Source organism: Haliotis rubra, unplaced genomic scaffold, assembly GCF_003918875.1.
Source record: "Haliotis rubra isolate DU_JTF1 unplaced genomic scaffold, ASM391887v1 Scf314, whole genome shotgun sequence".
NCBI lineage: Eukaryota > Metazoa > Mollusca > Gastropoda > Lepetellida > Haliotidae > Haliotis > Haliotis rubra.
The window spans coordinates 379,748-405,339 of NW_025766985.1; the positions used below are offsets into that span (position 1 = coordinate 379,748).

General features: G+C 39.4%; 1 protein-coding gene across 4 annotated transcripts in view; it reads left to right on the forward strand.

Annotated features, from left to right (window-relative positions):
* The first annotated feature begins 231 nt into the window (after positions 1-231).
* LOC124283380 overlaps positions 232-25,592 on the forward strand; it is a 30,093-nt gene continuing 4,732 nt past the window's right edge. Inside the window, exons 1-22 of one of the 4 annotated variants that reach the window (XM_046719429.1) lie at positions 232-455; positions 8,446-8,542; positions 8,836-10,165; positions 10,722-10,760; positions 13,938-14,058; positions 14,565-15,339; positions 15,731-15,861; positions 16,280-16,326; positions 16,876-16,918; positions 17,041-17,138; positions 17,897-17,963; positions 19,120-19,211; positions 19,387-19,450; positions 19,656-19,708; positions 20,935-20,980; positions 21,575-21,684; positions 22,027-22,108; positions 22,436-22,485; positions 22,653-22,695; positions 23,317-23,402; positions 23,707-23,773; positions 24,903-24,964. In XM_046719429.1, the coding sequence (XP_046575385.1) occupies positions 10,148-10,165; positions 10,722-10,760; positions 13,938-14,058; positions 14,565-15,339; positions 15,731-15,861; positions 16,280-16,326; positions 16,876-16,918; positions 17,041-17,138; positions 17,897-17,963; positions 19,120-19,211; positions 19,387-19,450; positions 19,656-19,708; positions 20,935-20,980; positions 21,575-21,684; positions 22,027-22,108; positions 22,436-22,485; positions 22,653-22,695; positions 23,317-23,402; positions 23,707-23,773; positions 24,903-24,964 (2,094 nt within the window). In that variant the 5' untranslated portion in view covers positions 232-455; positions 8,446-8,542; positions 8,836-10,147. The remainder of the gene's footprint in view (positions 456-8,445; positions 8,543-8,835; positions 10,166-10,721; positions 10,761-13,937; positions 14,059-14,564; positions 15,340-15,730; positions 15,862-16,279; positions 16,327-16,875; positions 16,919-17,040; positions 17,139-17,896; positions 17,964-19,119; positions 19,212-19,386; positions 19,451-19,655; positions 19,709-20,934; positions 20,981-21,574; positions 21,685-22,026; positions 22,109-22,435; positions 22,486-22,652; positions 22,696-23,316; positions 23,403-23,706; positions 23,774-24,902; positions 24,965-25,592) is intronic. The other 3 variants (XM_046719426.1, XM_046719427.1, XM_046719428.1) reach the window with 3 other exon arrangements.

The window sequence follows — 25,592 nt, forward strand, 5'->3', positions numbered from 1 at the left end:
ATGACAGTCTACCTGCAATGCTTTATGCTACGGAGCTAGGCATCAGTGATATCAAGATTCTTGTCAACCAATTATAGTTCTTTTCTTTTCGTGGACGACATGTTTGTTGAAATCCAATAGGATAAAGTCTGCCGAAAGCAGTGAATATGTTCGATGTCCGCTGACCGTTCGTGATTGTAAATGATAGCTGGTTCGGAGATGTGCAAGACTGCACATGTGACGTTATTCAATGTTCACCGCAGGGGGCGTTCATATGTGACTCATGGTTAGGGCGAAACAGACTGTTGTGAATGTCCTTCATCTTGCCAATGTACACATTTACAGTCTCGTCATATAAACTAGGAATGGGATTACCGCGGAAAATGAAAGGACGTCTTCCCTGTATACGGACGTAGTGGGGTAAACGTTTTGATGCATTGTGTTTTTAACAACAGACAGCCACTCTCAGGACGTCGGTAAGTATAGGTTTTTAATGTATGAACGAAGGAACACTTGCTTAGACTTAATTGTTAACGAGGTGTTAGCTCTGTATAATCGGCACCAAGCATTGTGACCCTCAACAAGTACGTATTGTCTGTGTGGGCGGTGGGGTAGCCTAATGGTTAAAGCGGTGGCTCGTCACGCCGAAGACCCGGGTTCGATTCCCCACATGGGCACAATGTGTGAAGCCCATTTCTGGTGTCCCCCGTCGTGATATTGCTGGAATATTGCTAAAAGCAACGTAAAAATCCAACTCACTCACTCACACGTATTGTCTGTTATCTGGAATCTACACCAGGTATTGTGACCTCCCACTATGTACGTATTGTATATTTTCTGGAATCTGCAAGCGGTATTGTGACGTCAACTTTCCACCTGTTGTGTGTTACAGTGTGACTTTCCGATATTCATCTGTTTGCTCACATGGGCTGCCGTTACCCGCAACATAGTGCTTTGACCCAGAGGGTATGCTATGACCCAGCAGGGTTGTTGTGACCGCGCCTTGGGCACTGTTACTTAGAATATGGTGATATCACATGATGGATCAATGCAGGATATTGAACCTGTGAACATGTCTGTATGGCCAACGATTGGGATTCTTGTTTCATTGGCCGCCAAATTATCTTTTAGTACACAGGTCACGAAATAAAAGAGTATTTGGAAGACTGAACACATATGACAGAGGTGCTTAAATAGAGAATACTACACGAGGTCCCATTACATACGAATTATACTAAATTCGTGACCTTCCTTCGGTTTCTGACTCGCTTTCGCTCGGTCAGATGCCATAGGAAGGGCACTCGTTTCGTATAATTCGTATGTAATGAGACCGAGTGTGGTACTTTATTTATAACCCACCTCTCACATGCATTAAATTGACAAAATAGCGTGTTTTATTGTTATGGTTTCGTGCCACACACTCGTTTATTAGAAATATAGCTGTATCGAGTGATCGAGTCCACCGTGTTTTTCCTTCACCCGCAATAGGCTCGCGCCAACGACGAGCTGCTCTCTTGTTGGCAGGAAATAAAATACCTGTATTTTGTATTCACAGGTATTCTATTTTTAGCCAATCAGAGAGGCGGCTTCTGGGTGGAAAATTACGGAATACACAGCCTGGATTCGTATAATTCCATGCATTTCCACCCCCATTATTCACCCAGAAACGAGAGGGGGTGTTTGTCAACTTTGTGTGCGTTACATCCCTTTACTTATTTATGTAGATGACTATCAGTGAACGAGGCTACCCAACCGCCCGAAAGCCACCAGAGGTATTCTACAGCACAATTAATATCATCCCCAAGGATTGGCCGTTCGTATTTCAATCCAACAGAACACATGTGGGATAGCATCCAAATACGCCTCAATAACCTCCGACCAGTGCCGACAAGATCCTACGTATGTGGGCACAGACCTGAATCCTTCAAATTTTGGGGTATATAGTGTTGCCATGAATTGACTTCCTTCATTATCAAGGGTTAATCCAGGCTATAAAGAAAGGTCATGATAATCATGTTGTCAGGAAACTTCTATCAGCTGGTAAGTAGGAGGAATGTGTTCTCTCTGAATGGGAGCGTACTTTATGAAACGTGCCCACATATCCATAATATGAAATGTGAACTTTAACGTTTGGTCTGAAGGAATACATAGAATACAACCCTACTTTTTCATCACTTTAAACATTATATCCACAACAAGTATATCATTGAAATGGATATTACCTATAGCAAGTTCTATACCAAGTCGATGTTGTACAATGCACTACTTAATCTAGGTATGTCGACTGAAGCGCAGTGATCGTGATTTACTGAGTACAATTCTTGATTACTTAAAGTTATGTTTGAAGTTTCTATTTTAAACCTTTTTATGGTTTAGTGCAGAATCTGCGTGAATCTGAGAGTGAACAACTGTCTACGTCAGAGTTGAATTTAAAATATATCTAAGTCCATAATATCATACTTCTAAAATAAAACCTCACTAACAGAATAAATATGCATTAGAATAGCCTTTTGAACTCAGGTACGTGTATTACGGTGCTTGTGTCTTCTAAAGTTGCCAATAATATCTCATCTGACGTAAGTAAGTAGGTAAGTAAGTAAGTAAAAACGAACATTATATGGAGATAAATGTGAGTTGTAGGCACCTTATTCTTTGCATATACAGCAAAACCTCTCTGTCGTGACGACGGCCAGTACTAACGTAGCATATTCCCCAATGTGTGGATGCAAGGATATAAACGCGCCATCCACCAACGTTTAACCGACGCTTGATATGTACGTTTCATTTGTCGACCAAATTGCATTTATCACTCAGGGCGTACAATACAATGAACAATTTGAACAGTCGGTGGTCATGCATTAACTGTAAATGTTGTTCATTGACGATCTTAATTTAATGCTTTATAATCGTGTATGATAATGTTTAGATATACTCTATGTTTCTTAAGCCTAAATGTTTGGTCAAAGCTAAATGGAAGAGTACTGTATTGACAGAAATGAACATATATTTCATTTGTTGGATGATAAAACAGGTTCTTGGCTGGTTAGAGTGCAGCAGCCCCTTCAGTGACGTAATTAAATGGTTGTTAACACATGACCTAAGGATCCACTTTAGCACAGACCGTTTCCTATGCGTGCCGAGTATTTAATAATCCAGAGGTCGGCGCTGTACTTCATTAAATTGCCATCGGTCTTTAAACTAGCAAGGGCTTATGGGGGCCACAGTGCAATGGATGTCAATATGACGTGAAACTATAATATCTACACAACGTTTGTGTACATTAAATTCATAGACATAAGAGGGCTATGTATGGAACTTTTTCACATAACATATGTCTAGATAGTTGCATTATAAACAAATATTTTGTAACAAGGACATGATCTACATGAATGAGTGAGTGAGTTTTGTTTAACGCCGCGTTTAGCAGGTTTCCAGCAATATCACGGCGGGGGTCACCTGAAATGGGCTTCACAAATTGTACCCATGTGGAGAATTGAACCTTTACCCACCAGGCTACCCCACCTCCCCTGATCTACATGAGCTATGTGTCCATCAGCATACACATAAATACTCCCATCAGTGACTTCTGTCCACCCCAGAGTCAGTAAATTATATTTTATCAATTTATATATTAGATGGAAAAATTGTTTAGTTTGTTTTAGTCTTACTTTGTACTGACGTTGGAAATTCAGTTATCCAAAATCGCAGAAAACGAGTTTCTCTTTTCTTATTTTGCATGCAAAGCTTGTGATGGAATAACATGATGCTTTTGGATGTCTGTGAAATGACAACTAAAGTAATGGGATATTGAAAACCCGGAGGAACAGTATTCTGCAGCAATTCTTCTCTGGAGCCCTGATCCACAAAGCGTTCGTAACGTTACGACCTGTCGTGACTCCATCATTTATCATAGGCTCCCGAATGTCGTCTGTGATATTCTAGTTGGTTAAACTGTCCTTCGTTGACAGGCTTTTAGTGATTTACATGTATGTTGATGAAGTTAAAACTAGTTTTAGCCACGATATGGCTGAAATAATGCCAAAGTGACTTTAAATTTTAACTCACACACTCACTCATGGTGTATATTTATGTTGGTTCTTAAAGTCTACAATAGTCTCTCATAACCCTAAACGGGTGGCTCACTTTTATTCTGTATTATAGCTTATATATGTCTTGTATTTTACAAGTCACGTGATACTCAAATAAATAATCTGTCTGTCTGTCTGTTATCCACGTAGAATATTTGTATAGCAAAATAGGTTCACTTACCATGAGAAAAACAATGATTTTAACTGTGCCCATTGCCAAAATAATAACCCATTCAATCATATCTGATATAGCTTTTAGCAACCATAAAGAAACTTCGAAGTGCGAACTGGAAAAAGCCACCACACACATACCAACACACACATACCAACACACACATACCAACACACACATAACTACCACACACGTACCCACCACACGTACCCACCACACACATACCCACCACCACACACATACCCACCACAAACATACGCACCACACACACATACCAACACACACATAACCACCACACACACATACCACACACACATACACCACATACCCACCACACACACATGCCACCACACATGCCACCACATACCACATACCCACCCGCACATACACACACATGCCACCACACGCACACATATCCACCACACACATGCCACCACACACATAACCACACACACATACCATACACACCACCACACACACCACCACACATGCCACACATACCACCACACACATACCACCACCACACATACACCAACCAGCACATACCACCACACATACCACCACACATTCACGCACATACCACCACACATACCACACACGCATACCCACCACACATACCACCACACATACTAACCCACACATACCACCACACATCTACCCCACCACTGAATGTTTCCACACATATGCAGGGTAAAGTACTACATCTATGTACTGAATGTTTCATTTATGCAGGGTAAAGTACCATCTGTGTACTGAATGTTTCATCTATACAGGGTAAAGTACCATCTATGTACTGAATGTTTCATCTATGTAGGGTAAAGTACCATCTATGTACTGAATGTTTCATCTATACAGGGTAAAGTACCATCTATGTACTGAATGTTTCATTTATGTAGGGTAAAGTACCATCTATGTACTGAATGTTTCATGTAGGGTAAAGTTCATCTATGTAGGGTAAAGTATCATCTATGTGTACTGAATGTTTGATCTATACAGGGTAAAGTATCATCTATGTACTGAATGTTTCATCTATATGCAGGGTAAAGTATTCATCTATGTACTGAATGTTTCATTTATGTAGGGTAAAGTATCATCTATGTAAAATGTATCATCTATGTAGGGTAAAGTACCATCTATGTATTGAATGTTTCATTGATGTAGGGTAAAGTATCATCTATGTACTGAATGTTTCATCTATACAGGGTAAAAAGTATCATCTATGTACTGAATGTTTCATTTATGTAGGGTAAAGTACCATCTATGTACTGAATGTTTCATATGTAGGGTAAATTACATCTGTGTATCATCTATGTACCATCTGAATGTTTCATTTATGTAGGGTACAGTATCATCTATGTACTGAATGTTTCATTTATGTAGGGTACAGTATCATCTATGTACTGAATGTTTCATTTATGTAGGGTACAGTATCATCTATGTACTAAATGTGTCATCTATACAGGGTAAAGTATAACCTAAGTAGTGTAATGTATCATCTATGTAGGGTATAGCATCAACTATGTATTGGAATGTTTCATCTATGTAGGGTAAAGTACCATCATATGTGTACTGAATGTTTCATCTATGTAGGGTAAAGTATCACCCAAGTAGGGTAAAGAATCATCTAAATAGGGTAAAGTATCATCTAAGTATGGTGAAGTATCATCTAAGTACCTGAATGTATCATCTTTGTAGCTGAATGTATCATGTATGCAGGGTTAGGTATCATCTTTGTAGGGTAAAGTATCATCTATCTTATGTATGTCGGGTAAACTGTTATCTATGTTATGTAAAGTATCATCTATGCAGGGTAAAGTATCATCTATGTAGGGTAAAGTACCATCTGTTGTGGAATCAGGTACAGATGATACCAGGTGTTCATGAAAAGATTCTCCTGCATAAAAACACCAGAACATATAGTAGAAGTATCAAACATAGAACTGCATATGGCCTAACGTTTGATATTGATGCGTCACATTTGGATGCGTGATCCATGTCTACTATAGTATAAAAAGGGGTGATTTCCGTTCATTCATTCATTCATTCATTTATTTATCATATACATGTATCACGCGTTTTATTCATTTAAAATGAAGGTTTGACACAGACTACGAATTCCTATACATGTAGGTGAACATAGTCGGGGTAAACTTTGAAATTTACAGTGAAACGTGTCAGTGTATTGCTGCGTGTGTTTCTGTGACCATAAACAGACTGAAAGTTCTTATTTAGATTTTGACATCCGTCAGGAACGGCTATGTGTAATGGGAATGTTGGTAGGTTGGACATTGGAACATTGAGACACACGCCCTTAACGTTTCTCGGTCAGTAATTTGCAGATAGCAATCACGATATATCGACAGATCCATAACGCTGACGACAGACATCGATCTGGTCGACCTATGGTAACAACTGGTGCACTGGTTTTATCAGAACGACTGTGTTACGAGACGGTGGTTAAAGCGCCTTTCAAACTATGATGAACTTGACATAGCTACAGCGTGATTGAGTGAGTTGGCTGACAATTCGTTATCGGTTACACCGATGGAACACGCATGCCCTTCGTCCACTCTCAAAAAGGTATCGATATCTTCGTAGATGGAGCATACTCAATTGTTCCTGAAAAGGAAAAGGTCTTTCCCTTTGTTATATAGTGAAACAGACGAGGCGGCCTCATTGGAAAAGAATCTCCAAAACATGCTTGTATTTCTTCTAAATAGTCCAAGTGGGTATACTGGCATTTGAAAGACAGATGCTTCAGTGATTTCACCTTACAGGTGCAATAATCGTTGCATTGCATTATTCACTCAACTAGTTATATGACATTACATGTAGTTACAACCCAATACATGTGGTTATACTTTAAGGTTACTTTAGCTATCTACTCTCTATTATTTCTATTCTTTCCAAAATAACAAATAAAATATTTAACAAATTGTACCATGTTATCAGGAAGGATATATTTCACGCAAGAGAAAGAATTTCCATCAGTCACTTCCGACTATTAGCCAATAATTTAACTCCACGCCCAAAGAGATTCCACACGGAAACTATATAATTCTTAAATGCTCAACAAGGATGTTATTTCTAATCATTTAATGCTCTTCTCTAAAATTAATCTTTTCTCGGAACGTCCTTGTACAAGTGTTTACTCACCGTCGCTGAAAGGGGAAATGACTTAAGTGACTAGTTGTTAACATTGTCCTTTGTATCAGTTCCCAGTGATGACTAACTGTCTTTGTGTCATCATGTGATACGGTCGTGAAGCCCATGTACACAGGGAAGGAAATGGTATGGGCCAAATGTGCACAATACATCATGACCAAGTTCATGTTGTACTTATGAGAACACGAGTGGGTGAGGGGTGAGTATTTATCTTCACATCAGCCTATACATATTTCAGCCATATCGTGACGAGAACAATTAAAAATTAAAGATGAATGCATTTTGATGGTTAAAACCTGTCGTCGATGGCCAGTACTAGAACATCACAGACAGTAAGGGGGAAAAAGATATCATTAAAGAGAACAAGACATACACGGGCTTGATAATGCCAACAACTGAAGGTAGATCACCATACAAGGGTCCATGGGGATTTACAGTACTTGTGCTACCTACATGGACCTTAGCTGGATTTTGACCATTCCCTCAGCCGTTGGAGATTGTGACAAAAATGCCTACCTTGAATGAAATGGGACTAACATGCACTTTTAGAGGTCAGTCATTTTACGCTAGGTCAACCCCCTTTGAAGGTATTGCCACTACAATCAATATTATTTAGTCATTCTCACAAATTAAAATTCATATACTAATTGGAGAACAAAATCAAAATTTATCAAGTAAGTAAATTTCCTTTAAAAATCCAATTATTAAATGATAACTTCCATGATTAAAAAGGCCCTTAACTGTTTTGGCATTGAAATATTTACCCTTGTGATGGAAAAATCAAGACAGTCAAGTAGGACACTGCTTGACCGTGACTCTTTCATCACAAGGGATGTAAAATGATCTTCACCTTTCAATAAATACTAGTGAGTGTAACCTGTATGGCCACAGCATGTTCGATGTTGTCTGTCATGATGACATAGGTGTGTTTACAATACGAGAATGAAAGCCACGGAACTATTTGAGTGTTTCATTACATGCTGCGTATCCACGGTACACTTCCTCATCATGATCAAATGTCCAGCTGTTTTTACGTTTCAGATGAGATGATACTATGTGATTACTGTGGCGATGACATCCCTGCGACGACAAATGGTCGTAAACAATCAGATAAGATATTCCATCAAGATTGTTTCAAGTAAGTACACTTCAATATTTTCCCTAAGCATTGGTTTTCGTTTTAGATATTATACCGTAACAATATATATTTAGCAAAAATTCGCATTGTACCCAAGGGAAATCATCACATATGATGACAGGGGTCATTGCATTCCGACCTTACCAAATATTTGTACAGCCTGGAGCTACGTTACAAAGGTTGGGTCTCAGTGGTTTAATCATATGATTATCACTTCTACTTTATCCATTACGCCTAATCGATTCCGTTTCAATTCTTTCGAATTGACTTTTCATATTTATTTTGTATTTCAGTCACCATATCCCCAGAGGAGAACGTGCTCTGGCACTCTTCAGAAAGGATTCTTCACAATCTAATGTATTTCTGACGGCTATACACATCAGCTATTTGAACGGACTAAAAGGTGAAAACGCCGAGCAAAGGAAACAGAAAAGGGTTAAGAGAGATCACAAAGTGAAAGAGTTATTGAAAGAAGTGACGGCACTCCGCAATTCAACCTCTGGTCAGATCTTGATACATCTTGTAGGTCGTGACCAGCAGGATACTTTCTCCGGTGCATTTGACGAATTCGTTGATGAAAAGTTTTTGGGTTTAATCCACGATGGAAGTCTTTTCACTGATGTTTACACGAAACAGCCCATGTGTGCATATGGCAAAGTCCTGCAGCAGGTGAAACTCGAGAAAGAAGAGGAGCTTCGTGCGCTGAGAGAAAGCCAGCAGGAAGACATTGATCAGCTAGAGACCTTGATAGAACAAAGCAAACTAGAGCTGGAAGCTATAGAACAGAAGCTACAACAAGAGGAAGTGGCACAGTTTCTGAGCTTTACTGACATTATAGTTCTCTCTGTAGAAGGTGGAGACTATCTGACAACAACCGACTTTAAGACCAAGATAGCCTTGGACGATCGAATCATCAACCCCTCGGACCAGACTGTACTTACTTGTCTGAGGAAGAAGAAACAGTTTCGTGAAGTATTCCACTGTCCGGAAGTGAATTGGGTTATACAAAACCTGCAAGAGAGCAGGTCCATTCAATTCAAAGGATACTACCCCACGCCAAACAGCAGTGATCGAGATATTTTAGATTTCATGTTCAAGGAGCACAAGCTTCTGGAATACGCAAGCGCATTTACAAAGAACGATCGAGGTGGGTCGTATTTCGTTGGAGTAGCAGAGAGTGATTTGTACTTTGCAAGCAACTTGTACAGGTCAAAGGTTTATAAAAACCAACCGGTGGCAGTCATAAGTTGTGAACAGCTTGCGACTGACATTAAAAGAACATTTGAAGAAACAGCATTGGTATGTGACTATAATGGGAACAAAAGACATGATCTGGATTTAGTGAAGGTTGAATTCCTGCACTCACTCACAGGCAGCGCAGCAAACGGTTCACCAAACAGTTCACCAGGTGGACATTTTGTAATACATGTACACATCAAACCAATTAGTGGAATAGTGTTCTATGACAGTCAAGGACCATTGGCCTATCGAATAGTCAACAACGCTGTCACAACATACACTGTGAAGGAGTGGTTCCGGGCAATCACTTTGTCATCCAAGAATTTAGCTCCATAACTATAATGCAGAGGAAGTAGGAACATATTCATGACCATTTCACCAGAAGTAAGTATATATATTTACAATATCACGTCACCATGTCTCCTTTATGTCATTAAATTGCGTCGGCTGTTCAGAATTACGTCCCTTGGACACACCAGAACAACAATATGGGTTATACAATGCAAAGTACAATGTATAAAGTGCAATACTAGTATATGATATACAATATACCACACAAATAATGATAATAATATTTTACCATTCGTTTTACTGTTTGTGATATATGAGTGCAATTTAGCATATGTTTTGGCGGTAGCCAGCGATGGCTGAGCGGGTTCGATCGCTGACCTTGTATGCTGGGGAATTGGTGCCTCTGTAATCCTAGATTTAACATATTATACACTTTACATACTTTCCAAATTGCATTTTCTATTTACCCGAGTGCTAACACTGAGTGAGTGAGTTACGATTTATAGTCACATCGGCAATATTTAGCCATATCGTGACGAAAACAAGTTATAAATTCACCATGCTAACTTTTGAAGCTCACTCTACTGTCATACAATAGGACCATACATGTAAAACAAATTTAGTCAACAAAACGATCGTGTTGTTTCAGATCAGCAAGTCAGCTAGACAGGCAATGGCGAAACTCGAGGTATATAAAATATTTTTAGTCATTAGCTTTTCATCATTTGCTGAAATCAAATTATCTCAATCCAAATGCAGGGGCATGTGATGCCTTAATGCACACAACATGTAAACTGACATACAAAAGAAAGTACACACATTTTGTTTGTGGATTATTTCCAAAACGAAATTGTTTGGGTAAGTGTTTTGATTGCAACTTAAAGTGACAATTATCGTGTGTGTTGTGGAAACACCACATGTCCTTTACAAAGCATGTGTAGTTTCTTTTGCACATCAACTTATGTTGAGATGATACTACAGTGTCTGACATAATGGGATTTTCGGAGTGAGTGAGTTTAGTTTTACGACGTTTTTAGCAATATTCCAGCAACATCACGGCGGGGGACACCAGCAATGGGCATCACACATCGTACCCATGTGGGGAATGAAACCCTGGTCTTCGAGGTGAAGAGCGAACGCTTTACCACTAGCCTACCCCGCCGCCCCGGTGATTTTCGGAAGGACATAAAGTATTTATCCTCGAGCATACAGTGTATCATACGTCCATTCTATCATAATGATACCTGGATCAATTTGCCACCATTCCATCGCTTTGGAAGTGATGTCTCCAACTCCGTCTATCCTATCACTATCTTTGCACAGAACTACTGCTTATGAGCTTGAAACTATAGTATGACCAGAAATTATTGAGAATTTTAGGAATATGTTTATTTGGATTTCTAGTATAAACAGCCTTGACCAGCTATCAAATGCTTGGTTTCATTCAAGAGAGACAACTCCGTTAATCCTTTTTCATTAGTTTGTGAAGAGTTATCCCCCTTTGTTGACTTGCTAGCAGACGACATTTTCAGTGATCCTCAGTATGGATGATTTAGGGAAGAGGAAGTTGATTTTAGAGTATTACAACAAGGACATCAGATCAGCTAAAGTGATTTCAAGTAGAACAGGCATCCCTTTGTCCACTGTTTATCGTGTTTTGAAACATATTGCAAATGGATATGTCATTGAGCACCAGGAGGCGCAGGTAGGCCCAGAAAATAGACTGTTGGTGACAGGAGGCGGCTTGGTATTCTTGTTTCTAAAAACAAACGAAGGAGTTTAGAAAACTTAAGGCTGGATATGATTGATAGAGGAACTGTGGCTGTATGTAAGGAGACAATTAGAACTGAGCTGCATGCAAAGGGTTGGCAGAAAAGTCGAGGAATTCCATCACCGATCATGAAACCTGAACAAAAGGAGCGAAGGTTGAACTGGTGCTTACAGCTTAAAATATTTTACTGGGACAATGTGATTTTCTCAAATGAAAGTTCTGTGTGGCTGTTTCCTAATACACTGAAATTCTGGACCAAACAAACTGAAAAAGCTTTGTATCAGCGTCCAAAGTTCAGTCCGAAATTTAACGTGTGGGGTGGCATATCTGTGTTAGGGGCAACGTCCCTCTGTGTATTTGAAGGGAATATGAACAGTGAGCGGTACACAGATATTCTCGAGGGTCATTTACTTCCATCTGCTCATGTGTTCTATGGAAAGTTTTGGATTTTCCAGCAGGACAACGACCAAAAACATTCACAGGCCTGGTTTCGAACCCAAAATATGACATTATGTTAGATTGGCCAAGCTATAGCCCTGACCTAAATCCAATAGAAAATGTTTGGGGACTTATGAAGGAAAGTGTCAATACGAAAAATCTGAAATTGCTGAAATGAAGGAAGAGGTGGTCCGATATTGGGACAGCATGGACCACAACTTTCTAACTTCTTTGATCAGTAGTATGCCTCGCCGCATTGAAGCCTGCATTGCTGCCCATGGTGACTTGACAAGATACTAACTGTTCACCTGTCTTTGAATCTGGAGTTATGTTCTGCTAATATTCACATTTAATACGTGAGTAATGAGTGAAAAAAAATTAAAAAATTACAATCTTGAAATTCTCAATAATTTCTGGTTGTACTGTAACACTGCCTCTTGTGAACCCGAGCTTACCATAGATCGACACTAAAACTGGAGGCCTCCTTCAAGCGAACACAAGGTGAATTTACACGAATCTTATATCGTTTTAGCTGGAAAGTGTTTCCCTGAGTACTGAGACAGGGGCCTGTAAGTCGGTTCACTACAAGACGTTCATATTATATTTGCGACAGTATGCGAAAGGATGCGATAGTTGCGATTAGGTCCAGTCAAACACCGCTGTGTCGAATAGGTCCAGTGTATATGCAGTCAAACACCGTTGTGCGAACAGGTCCAGTGTATATGCAGTCAAATACCGTTGGGTCGAATAGGTCCAGTGTATATATAGTCAAACACCGTTGTGTCGAATAGGTCAAGTGTATATGCAGTCAAACACCGATGTGTAGAATAGGCCCAGTGTATATGCAGTAAAAAAGCGCTGTGTCGAATAAGTCCCTTGCATATGCAGTCAAACACTTGTGTCGAATAGGTCCAGTGTATATGCAAACACTGTTGTGTCGAATAGGTCCAGTGTATATGCAGTCAAACACCGTTGTGTCGAATAGGTCCAGTGTATATGCAGTCTAACACTGCTGAGTCGAATAGGTCCAGTGTAGATGCAGTCTAACATCGCTGTGTCGAACGTTGTGTCGAGTGTACGGTTGTCTCCAAGTTAAAGCTGGGTTCTCTGGTGTTTTTTCTTAATTCATATGGGGCGGTGGGGCAGCCTAGTGGTTAAAGCGTTCGCTCGTCAAGCCGAAGGACCGGGTTCGATTCCCCACATGGGTTCAATGTGTGAAGCCCATTTCTGGTGTCCCCCGCCGTGATATTGCAGGACTATTGCTAAAGAGGCGTAAATCCCAACTCACTCACTCCTTATTCATATTCATATCGCTTGTGTCGAACCTCGGATATTTAGAGGTAGGTCTTTTGAACTTCGACACAACGGTGTTTAACTGTGTCATAAGAACAGACATATGATACACAGGATAACCAAGGATAATAATACCATTGATTCCAATGCTCCATATATATTCAGACTAATAATTATGTTGATTGTGTAACTGTAAGAGATCAATCATATTGATTCCACTGTTCTATTTACATATTTAAATGTGTTAGTATTGATTGCATAATAGCAACAGCTTTGACCATATTGATTCAAGCACTCTATATGTATTCTTATTTATGTGTTAGTATTCACTGTATAACTGAAAAATATTCCACAACATTTCAGGGAAAAGTGAACCCAGAGGCGGAAAACGAATTCCATTTGAAGACTAAAGATTTTCTTCGTCCTTCATTGAAGCAAATAGGAAATAGCATCGCTGAAATCAAACGCTACTTTCAGGAACCAGGTACACAACGCCTTTTATGCATATCATCAATTACTCGTTGTACATATTCTGGGCCAAATATACTCTGCAGCTAACTGTTATCATTTGCTCATCACCGAGGAGATGACCAGATTTATAAAAATGAATTGAAACTACTTTTGACGAAAGCTGTTACAAAATGGATGCTTCACTTCTTCCCAAGCCTCTTAGAAGTGAGACACTTCTGCAGCACATGTTGTCATTATCACTATCACTCTTCAAATAACAACTAGTTTACACGATGACATCTCTTTAAATATCTTTACATGACGGGGCGGTGGGGAAGCCTCGTGGTTAAAGCGTTCGCCCGGCACGCCGAAAACCACTCACTCTTTAAATGCCTTTAAACATGCCTCTGATTGGAAGCCCGTGGAATCTGTGGTATATTTTCATTTAACCAAGACACACAACTAATCGCCTCCCAATTCAAATGTTCGTATTTCATGAGAAGTTATCGTTATATGTTACACATACGCCACATTTTGCAGGGGTCATCAGAATTGTACCATCAAGACCGAACAATGATCTACAAGACATAAATGATGATTTGATGTCGCGAATTACAGGGGATGGATTTCTATTCAAGGAAAACATAGTGAAAGGTGCAAGTTCTGAGCTATGTGAAAACACGCCTGGCCTTGTTCTGCTGACGAATTCCTTTGGACCAACATTCAACCTGCCGACGTTGCCACAAACAGTGCAACAACTATGTGACATTTTCTTGGCACTGCCCCAGCAACCCCCCATGTTGCTCACAGTTATTGATGCTTTTCCGGAGACAAAGAATGCAAAGGATTACAACGCACATTTGGCCAGAGAAATGACAACTAAATTGCGGTTGTTTACTAGTGAGAGTGTTAACTTTGTACGTGGGATTATCAGTAGAAATGATCTGAAAGATGCAAGATTGTTCCAGGCCAGGTTGCGAGTACATGCATCATTATCTTCAATATTCCCACCGAAGTCATCATTCTCGATGAACCAAATGAAATATGATCAAGTTATGACAGCCTTCTGGGCGGTTGTTGCTGAAACAAAGTCCGTGGTGACAGAAAAAGGTGATGTTAATCGCATGGATATACAGTTTCTCACAAAAGAACAGTGTGTCGTCTTGGTTGAGAACATGAACTCTAAGCATGTCCAGGTGAGATGTAAACCCGGAAGTGGAGCTACGACTCTGATGCTGGAGGTGACCAGGAGACTGAGCAGGCTGGGGGAGACTCTCCTGGTGTGTAGGTCAAGGGAGGAGACGGACAGACTCAGGTAAATTACTCTGTACGTTTATTTGTAAGCAATAACTGAGAGTATGAACAGGCCCAACGGCGTATGTATGTGACCAATCATTCTGAGGCAAAAAGATTTGTGTTTGAAGACCTGTGTTATTTTCCGATCTGGAGTATGAATTCGTTTCTTGAGTTTGTTATTTACTGATTTTGCTGATGTAGAATTTGTGTTGTTTGATAAAACGGTTCGAAACATCAATTCTAACACGCAATAACTGAGAGTATGAACAAATGAATGACAAACAACATATCACTCTGCTAAAAAACATATCACTCTACGAGTTAAAACAGGATGTGTTTGAATACTATGCTGTTTTCCGACCTGGAAAATAAATCCATTTCTCCGGAGTTATGTATTGATTTATTTCCAGGCCCCTGTACCCATCCATAATATCGCTCCACGAAGTTGGTAATCGTGATCTGTGCAAGTTTGAGAACGTTGTCCACGACACGCATGCAGTACTGCATGGAACAAATGGTCGTCACTGGCAGTTTCTGAGAGGCGAGTGTTAGCCTAGACATACGTTCAGCCACATTGTTTTCTTTCTTCCAAGTAGCGGTTGGGTAGCCTAGTGGTTAAAGCGTCCACTCATCACGCCGAAGACCCGGGTTCGATTCCCCACATGGGTACAATGTGTGAAGCTAATTTCTGGTGTCCCCCGCCGTGATGTTGCTGGAATATTGCTAAAAGCAGCGTAAAACCATATTCACACACTCACTCACCTTTTCATTCAAACGTCAAATGTAAGACATTAGCAAAGTATGGTGTAATGCATGAGGGTAATATTAGATGTATGTGTGAAGGATGGTGATTTCTTAGTTTCATTTTCTACGGGGTTTACGTCTCTTCAAATGTCCGAGAAAAGGGGCGTTTTATCATTGGTATTGAAAAGGGAATTGTAATTGATTTCTTTCCACAGAGACAAGCACGGCAGACCTGAGGAAAAGAGTCACTGCTGTTGAAATGGTAAATTCAACTATTGTTCATTATGAAACTTAGCCGTGAAGATACGGGTAAGAATTGGTTTTAAGCAAACCATGCTTGTCGTAAAAGGCAAGTTACAGGATCGTGTGGTCAGATTTGGTTGACACATTTCATCGTATCCAAAATGCGTAGATGGATGCTCACGCTGTTGATCACTGGGTTGTCTGACTCGAATATTTACAGACACCGCCATATAGCTGGAATATTTCTGATATCTAAACAACAAACCATCCAACCAATTATTACGAAATGAGCATAGTGTATTGTATCTACACCGAAACTGGAACCACTCGTTCAATACATAATTAATATTGTCATATTCAAATACGGAATCGAGACATTGGTTAAACATGGTATTTTTGGCAAGGGAATTCCTGTTTCAGATTACCTTCGACAGAAACGGGACAACGCAAAGGGCATTATTTCTGTATTAAAATGTACATAAGGAAACAAAAATCCGCAAAGGCATTAATCTCCCTAACATTGTGGTTAGAGATCACGTTTGTGATAAATCTGTTTCATATGTTTCAGGTTGTAATTGCAATGGACAATCAACTGGAGGCAATGAAATGTGGTATGTCTTTCTGGGATGCTTCAGTCAATACAATCAGGACGTATAACAACGATCCTTTACCATGAATAAATGATTTCGACCTCGATATCTAATTTCCTGATTGTATCATTATTTGGTTTCAGAAAACTGGAAACAGAGGATGAAGTACATGCAGTCGGAAATGGATGTACTCAAGTTATTTCATCAACTAGCTGGGTCTCATGCTGTAAGTTGTGTTCAGGTGAGGTGGCAAAATATAACTCATTCTGGTCCTTGATGCCTTTATCAGTCTCTACAACCGATCAAGTACACATTTCCTAACTATTGTCACGTCTGGTTTAGACTGACATTGAAAACAATCACTAGCCGCTGAAGGGATGGGATAGATACTGCTGAGGGATCGTGAATGAAGCAGAAGTATGGTAAGTCCCCACGGTCCCTAGTATGGCGGCGTTACTTTAGTTGCTGGCGATCTCTAGCCCACTTTTATACTGTGTTTGTCGATGAATAGTTTCATATTTTAATGTTCTCAAACTAGTTTTGATAATATACTGAGGGAAAAAATAAGGGATCACATGAAAGCACAAGAGTTGCTTTATTTTTTCCCAGGTTTCTTCACAAACCTTGTATTGCACAACTTATGAAGAAACCTGGAAAAAAAAATAAAGGAACACTTGTGCTTTCATGTGATCCCTTATTTTTTCCCCTCAGTATATATGTGTGATAATCTAGTAGTTACACTGTCTTTCCATGACAGCTTTTATAAAGCATACATATATATATTCTAAATGATGACTTTGTGTAGTCACGATATGGTTAAAATATTGCCGATGTGACGCAAACTTTTAACTTCTTTTAGATCAGATTTAACCTTCTTTTGGAACGGGTTTTGACGCCATTATACATAAATATTGTGTAACTGATTTCTGTCGTTAACTTGACACAGTGTAAGGTATACATTAACGACTGCCAGGTATTAACTAATCCTTCTCTTTCCAGCTGAACACTATCAGTCACAAAACGGACATTCTCCCAAGGAAATGTTTAAGCGATGACATTTCACTTTGTAAGTATGACGTGTTTCAAGAATATACACTAACATCATATTAATTCACAATGAATAACCGTGAAGATCCGGGTTAGAAGTGATCTTCAGTAACCCATGCTTGTTATAGGAGGCGATTAACGGGATTGGGTGGTCAGGTTCGCTGTCTTGGTTGACATATGTCATCGTATCCCAATTGCGTAGATCGATGCTCATGCTGTTGATCACTTTATTGTCTGGTCCAACACTGGATTAATTACAAACAGCCCACATATAGCAGGAATATTGCTGACATATGTCATCGTATCCCAATTGCGTAGATCGATGCTCTTGCTGTTGATCACTTTATTGTCTGGTCCAACATTGGATTAATTACAAACAGCCCACATATAGCTGGAATATTGCTGACATGTGTCATCGTATCCCAATTGCGTAGATCGATGCCCATGCTGTTGATCACTTTATTGTCTGGTCCAACATTGGATTAATTACAAACAGCCCACATATAGCTGGAATATTGCTGACATATGTCATCGTATCCCAATTTCGTAGATCGATACTCATGCTGTTGATCACTTTATTGTCTGGTCCAACATTGGAATAATTACAGACAGCCCACATACAGTTGGAATATTGCTGACTGTGGCGTTAAACGGCAAATAAACAAAGCACAATGGAATTCAGTCTAGTCTAGTTGAACTTGTCCGACTCTTGTCTAGTCCATGAATACATGACACATTTTATGGATAACACTTCTTTTGTATTCTTTTCATGACGTTCCAGAGCTAATTCTTGCTCCTTCATCAGGTGAATGTCGTGAAAAGAATAAGAAAGAAGTTGTTATCCATAAAACTTGTCATGTATTCATGTTCTAGTGGTTAAAGCGTAAAGCCCGGGTTTGATCCCCACATTGGTACAATGTGCGAAACCCATTTTTGGTGTCCCCCGCCGTGATATTGCTGGAATATTGATAAAAGCGGATCAAACCTAAACTCACTCACTTACATGTACTCACTCACTTAAAGTAACCATCGATTAATATATTAATAGATATATAAACACATTCACAATAACACTGTTCTTTTTTCAGTATAAACAGTAGTATTTCTCTCGATTGCCTTTCAACTGCCGAAAATGTCAGAAACAGTTTACTCACTGGTAATAATACATTTTTCAGCATCACGGGAGTCTGGTGGGGTGGAACCTCACATGGGGAAGTTAATGGAAAGAATAGAAGACCGAAAGGACCCTTTTCCCACTCTGGCAACGGTACGAAATAACATTCAAGATACATTGTACATGCCTATGATCAGTATTCACTTTTATTTGTTCTATTTCGAAAATAGAAAGTTCCATATTTCACTTAAAAATCTTTCAAAAATGCAATCATAAAATTTTGTTTTACTTTATATGGATGTTTATCCAGTTCATTATTTTTTTAAAGTTTATCATGGAAAGGAAGGCTGAGCTGATGTACCTGAGAGCTAAAATGACATTCTTGGAAAAAGGTATGTAATTATTGGTGTAGCTAAGTAACTTCGTCAGCATGAGATCGGTTAAATGAAATGGAATGCGTGGAGTATACAACTATTTGTGAAATTATGAATATTTCATATATTGTCAAGAAAGGAGAAAATTGTATTGTATTATGTTTAAACCCAAAAATGATAATGGTGTATGGTCATCTATTGATGTTCAAACATTCTGTTTCAGCTACCAAGGGTTCTGAGGACAAAGATCCTAGGAACGAGCAGGGCACGCTGCAGGTATGTTCAGATTAAGGAAGAGAGTTTTATGGATGCCAACTTCTCTATTATGAGGAACAAAACTCTCTTCAGTCTGTGTATCACTTCTAAATGCCATTCCAAGGCCTGATACGTTCAGATTGTACACGTTTATATTTAATGCACATCTTGAAACCATTTCCAAATAGGACACATCAGTAACAAAATGATGTCAAATACAACTCCCCGTATTCAGGTGAACAATTGGTTTGTCTTTGCATGTGTCAAATACAACTTCCCGTATTCAGGTGAACAATTGGTTTGTCTCTGCATGTGTCAAATACAACTCCCCGTAATCAGGTGAACAATTGGTTTGTCTCTGCATGTGTCAAATACAACTCCCCGTATTCAGGTGAACAATTGGTTTGTCTCTGCATGTGTCAAATACAACTCCCCGTATTCAGGTGAACAACTGGTTTGTCTTTGCATGTGTCAAATACAATTCCCCGTATTCAGGTGAACAATTGGTTTGTCTTTGCATGTGTCAAATACAACTCTCCGTATTCAGGTGAACAATTCGTTTGTCTTTGCATGTGTCAAATACAACTCCCCGTATTCAGGTGAACAATTGGTTTGTCTTTGCATGTGTCAAATACAACTCTCCGTATTCAGGTGAACAATTCGTTTGTCTTTGCATGTGTCAAATACAACTCCTCGTATTCAGGAGAACAACTGGCTTGTCTTTGCATGTGTCAAATACAACTCCCCGTATTCAGGTGAACAATTCGTTTGTCTTTGCATGTGTCAAATACATCTCCCCGTATTCAGGAGAACAACTGGCTTGTCTTTGCATGTGTCAAATACATCTTCCCGTATTCAGGAGAACAACTGGCTTGTCTTTGCATGTGTCAAATACATCTCCCCGTATTCAGGAGAACAACTGGCTTGTCTTTGCATGTGTCAAATACATCTTCCCGTATTCAGGTGAACAACTGGCTTGTCTTTGCATGTGTCAAATACAACTCCCCGTATTCAGGTGAACAACTGGTTTGTCTTTGCATGTGTCAAATACATCTTCCCGTATTCAGGAGAACAACTGGCTTGTCTTTGCATGTGTCTAATACAACTCCCCGTATTCAGGTGAACAATTCGTTTGTCTTTGTATGTGTCAAATACAACTCCCCGTATTCAGGTGGCTTATATCCGTGTGATGTTCTTAAAAGCAATCAATTACTATTCACTCGCACAAATATACTATTCAATTTTAGGAGGGAAAACATAACAGAAACGAACAGTGTCTGAACCCCGGGAAAGGTTTGTAGTCGTCAATGAAGTTTTTCAAGTTGTTTATTTGGGTTTCTGAACTAAATGTAATTTCAGTTTGTTGTTATTAAATGCATTTCAGCAAAATATGTTTACAATTAAGCCAACTGTAAAAGTAAGGTTATGAATACACAATGTCAGTTAGGAAGTTTGGCAACTAACATAATATGTCAGGGATTACACTTGATATTCGATCGTCACGCCGAAGTCCCTAGATCGATTCCCCACATGGGTACAATATGTGAAGCCCATTTCTGATGTCCCCCCGCCGTGATATTGCTAAAAGGGACGTAAAACTTCACTCACTAACTACACTAAAGCCGTGGTTTAGGTCGCCGAGTTTGTGTGCTTGCGATTTGGTGCCTCATTCTGAGAGTGAGGGTTCGAATTCCGGATGAGAATGAACCCAGAGGTAGTAGAATTTTTAAGTTACAGATTGTGAGTGAGTGAGTGGTGGTTTTACGCCACTTTTAGCAATATTCCAGCAATATCATGGCGGGAAACACCAGAAATCGGCTTCACACATTGTACCCATACAGAGTGTGTGGGTGAGGCAGCACTCTAATGTTATTTTTCATCCTCCAGCTGAGATGAGAGAGAAACATAGACAAAAAAAGAAGCTCAAGAGGAAATATTCCGGGAAGCTGAGGCACAGACGCAGCTCCAAAGAAGACAATGAAGATAGTGTAGTTAGAGTAAGTTTAGTTTGTCACAATTCACCATGATTCCTTCTGTGCAAGAGAACTGGTAGAATCGTGATCCCTTCATACTATACGTGAATCTATACCAATATACCTGTAGGTGAGGTGAGGAGAAATGCGGTTTAATGTTGCACGTAAGAATATTTCATTCAAATGACGACGTGCATACTAGCCCAGACTTAAGCTGGTTTTATAGTGCTAGTTCACTGAGATACCATGCCGCAGTTAAGCATGAATAACCCACTCAGACACATTATACTGACTCCGAGCTGATCAGTCCTTGTTGTACCCATTAATGCCGACTGTGTACAATCCGTTCATGTGTTTTCTTTTCAGTACATATCCAAACAGCATCCATCGGCAATCCCTGAAACCCAGGCTCAACCTCCCAACCCAAAATCTGAAGAAACACAGTGGAGTAAGTAAAACAATGCTTTTGGTCACTGACGAATTTGCACTCTTCGCAGTTTTCACTGCCAGTCCCATAATCATTTTCTCTACTTCTAATATTTACAATATTCTCTTAACTTCCCCAACGGAATTCGTGCTCTGGCGATCCCAATATTATGTGTGTAACTAAAACGGTTTCACATATTGATGTCGCAAAAGCTTTTAACAACGTAAATAGTAATGATTATTCAATATTTCGTTGAAATGGTACGAGGATTTACACATTCAAGTATCATCGAAACGAAATGTGTCCATTATGTGTCTATCCTGATAGATTTGCACTTTTCCCCTTCAGCATTTGAAGGAACTGGGAAACTCCAAGACAGATTGGAAACTTTTGAGAAGGTACCACTTCACATTTATATAATGTTGCACTGCATTTATTGCAAGACACAAACAGATCCTATGCTCAAAAGAACTTCCGTTAATAGAATAATATTTAAAATATCTCTCATCGTCTTTGAGAAAATGAAAATTGTTTTTTTAATTATAAAGGATTTGTTCTGTTTTAGGCAAGAGATGAAAACATACGGCAGCTGATTCCACTTCTCACTGGTAAGTAAACTACCTGATATTCAGCTGACAGAAGGACTCATACAAAATGTTCTGGCGGAGTGTTCCAGGCAACGACAAGTATGAATCCACAGGTGCATTTCTATGCACTGACATGTACCGTAACCAACTACAGACAACACAAATGTGCCTTAGTTTAAGTTAAGATGATACTGGTAAGAAAATAAACATAATTCCCTTCGTTCGACACTCATCCTCTTCCAACTACAAAACTGGGCTAAATTTAATTACAATTTGTTTGCATTTCAACATTCAGGAAGGTACATTACACCGTACAACAGTGGCCTGATCATCCTATATTTGGGACTTCACTTTCTCGTTTAAGTATAGAACCTAGTGCCTTTTGGTTGTTGAATCTCACTCGGGACTAGAGCCCACGCTCTCAGAGTAAGGCATCTAATCTCCACACCCACAGTCAGCGATCTAACTCACTCAGCCACCACGGCTTCCTTAAAAATGTCAGTCTGACAACTGGTAGTCTAGATCTCATACTCTGACGAGTGACCGCTCCTTCAGTTTTATTCAACATACTTTTCAGACACTCAATATAAACTTTGTATCTTATTAAAGATAAATTGTTCACTCGTAGTTATTGTTTCCCAGTTGAGTGGCAAAACACGTTGAACTACTTGAAGAGACATACAGCCACACTCTCCTGGTTTGGAGAGGATACGAGAGGATTCCATTATGTAAGTATTCTCATCTTCATTGCTGATGCACAAATCTGCATGATGACAATGAGTTATATTTACTTTACTCTATAAAATAATTACCCTCAATATATAACATTATGACGAACAGGGCATTCATATCAAATAAAAGCAGTAGGTGCAATAACAAGCAAAGACACATTTGGTAATGTGTAAACGCCCATTGATGTTATGTACTTTAGTTGCTAACGTCACATTCAGAGATGACAGCAAATTACTTGAAGTAACCCCCAAGTGTAAGTGTCAAATAAATGTACTCATAAGTTCTCTTGTTTCGTTTTAGGATCAACGAGAGCGACACGACCCGTTTGTGCACGAAACACATTCTCGCCAGGAAGGTATCTGTGAAGGTAATTCTATAGGGTAATAAGTATGCGAGTAACGATCTATGCAGTTTCTTATCTCGCAATATGTTCAGTGTTTACACAAACGTCTCTGTGTTTCTCCAATAACCTAGCTTGACAAAGGAATTCTCAGAGAATATTGTATCATATTCAACCTTATACGTTGATAGTTTTGTTCTTAATCAGTACGCATTAATCTTAGTACTGGTATGAAAAGAGACACCGCTAAGCTACCAAATATTATAAGTTGTTTACTGGTCTCGATGGGGACGTGGGCTGATGTACCCTCGATGTTTGTTTATGTTCCCTGAGCCCGAAGTATAAGGTTGAAGAACAAAAGACAAGATTAAAGTATAAAAATGAAGAACAAGGCAATATATTCAGGTTGAAGAACAAGACAATATTTTCAGGTTGAAGAACAAGACAATATATTAAGATTGATGAACAAGACAATATATTCAGGTTTAAAAACAAGACAATATATTAAGGTTGAAGAACAAGACAATATAATAAGGTTGAAGAACAAGACACAAGAATGACGTAGAACGCTGAAGACCACTACACACTATTCATCTACAAGACTAAAGCAGAGCACACATGATTTATGTACAATGTTGCAGAAGGCTACACAAGAGGAGCCTTGGTGCATCATTATCTTACCGAACACCTCAATGGCAATTTTGAACTGTTTGAAGCACGGGTATCGGATCATAGTATGGAGTACCAGACGACAAGACGACAAGAAAAACAAATTTAGAGTTATCTACCTTCCATCGATTTGCATTTGCAAAACATCGGTAATTTCCGTACATCATACGTGATTCAATGTTATTCGAGTTAAACAGAATCACTGCTACGAAGTACCAAATGAGTTCGGCCTTTCTAGCGGGGTACATAGAACATGTTGCTCGCTTGTAAGCGGAGTACATTGAAAATAATAGAAGAGCGCTCAGCCGATCACAAAACGACATTTATGTGTGAGGCAAGATAAAGTAAGTTATAAAACCCATTTTGAAAAGAAACAAACCAGTTCTGAAAAACAAATTGTTGATTCCAGGTTCTGAGTATTCCAATAAAAGATTTGCTTTGTACGAAAACATAGCACAGATTTAGATAGAATGTTGCTCCATTTCAGATCAGAGAGGTGACCAAACTGACACAAAAAGCCAGAAAAGTGGTGATGTAGGCACAGATGAGGTAGGATTTATGATATTTTGGTAAACTATTTCAGACGTACATTAAAAGAATATTGACCATGTGTGACAGTTACTCATTACTAGGGAGTGAGTTTAGTTTTACTCCGCTTTTAGCAATATTCCAGCAATATCACAATGGAGACACTAGAAATAGGTTTCACTCACTGTGCCCATGTGAGGAATCTAACCCGGGACATCGGCGTGACAAGCGAACGATTCAACCTCTGTGCTACCCTGCCGCCCTGCACATAACTAGGTCGCAGAACATGAAGAAAAAGGCTCGGCCATGGTGTTAAATGTAGTGAGGTGATGTGAATGGGTTTAACGTGGGACTTTATACTATTTCGCTCAGATGACAAACGTGCATGCGTGTGTATGTGTGTCTGCTTGTACTAGCCCAGACTTAAATATAGAGGTAGCTATAAATTATCATATGCTACACATGTAATACTGACATTATTAAAGTAATTCAAATCCAAGTTCAACAACTACAAAACCAGTTCCGCTTTGTAGTGTTGTAGCATTCGTTCTATGGATGATACCCGTGGGGAATCCGGGTTCGATCTGAGCCCCAGTTATCCATGCTGGTCGTAAACGCGACTGAAATAGATGGGGTTGTCGATAACCTG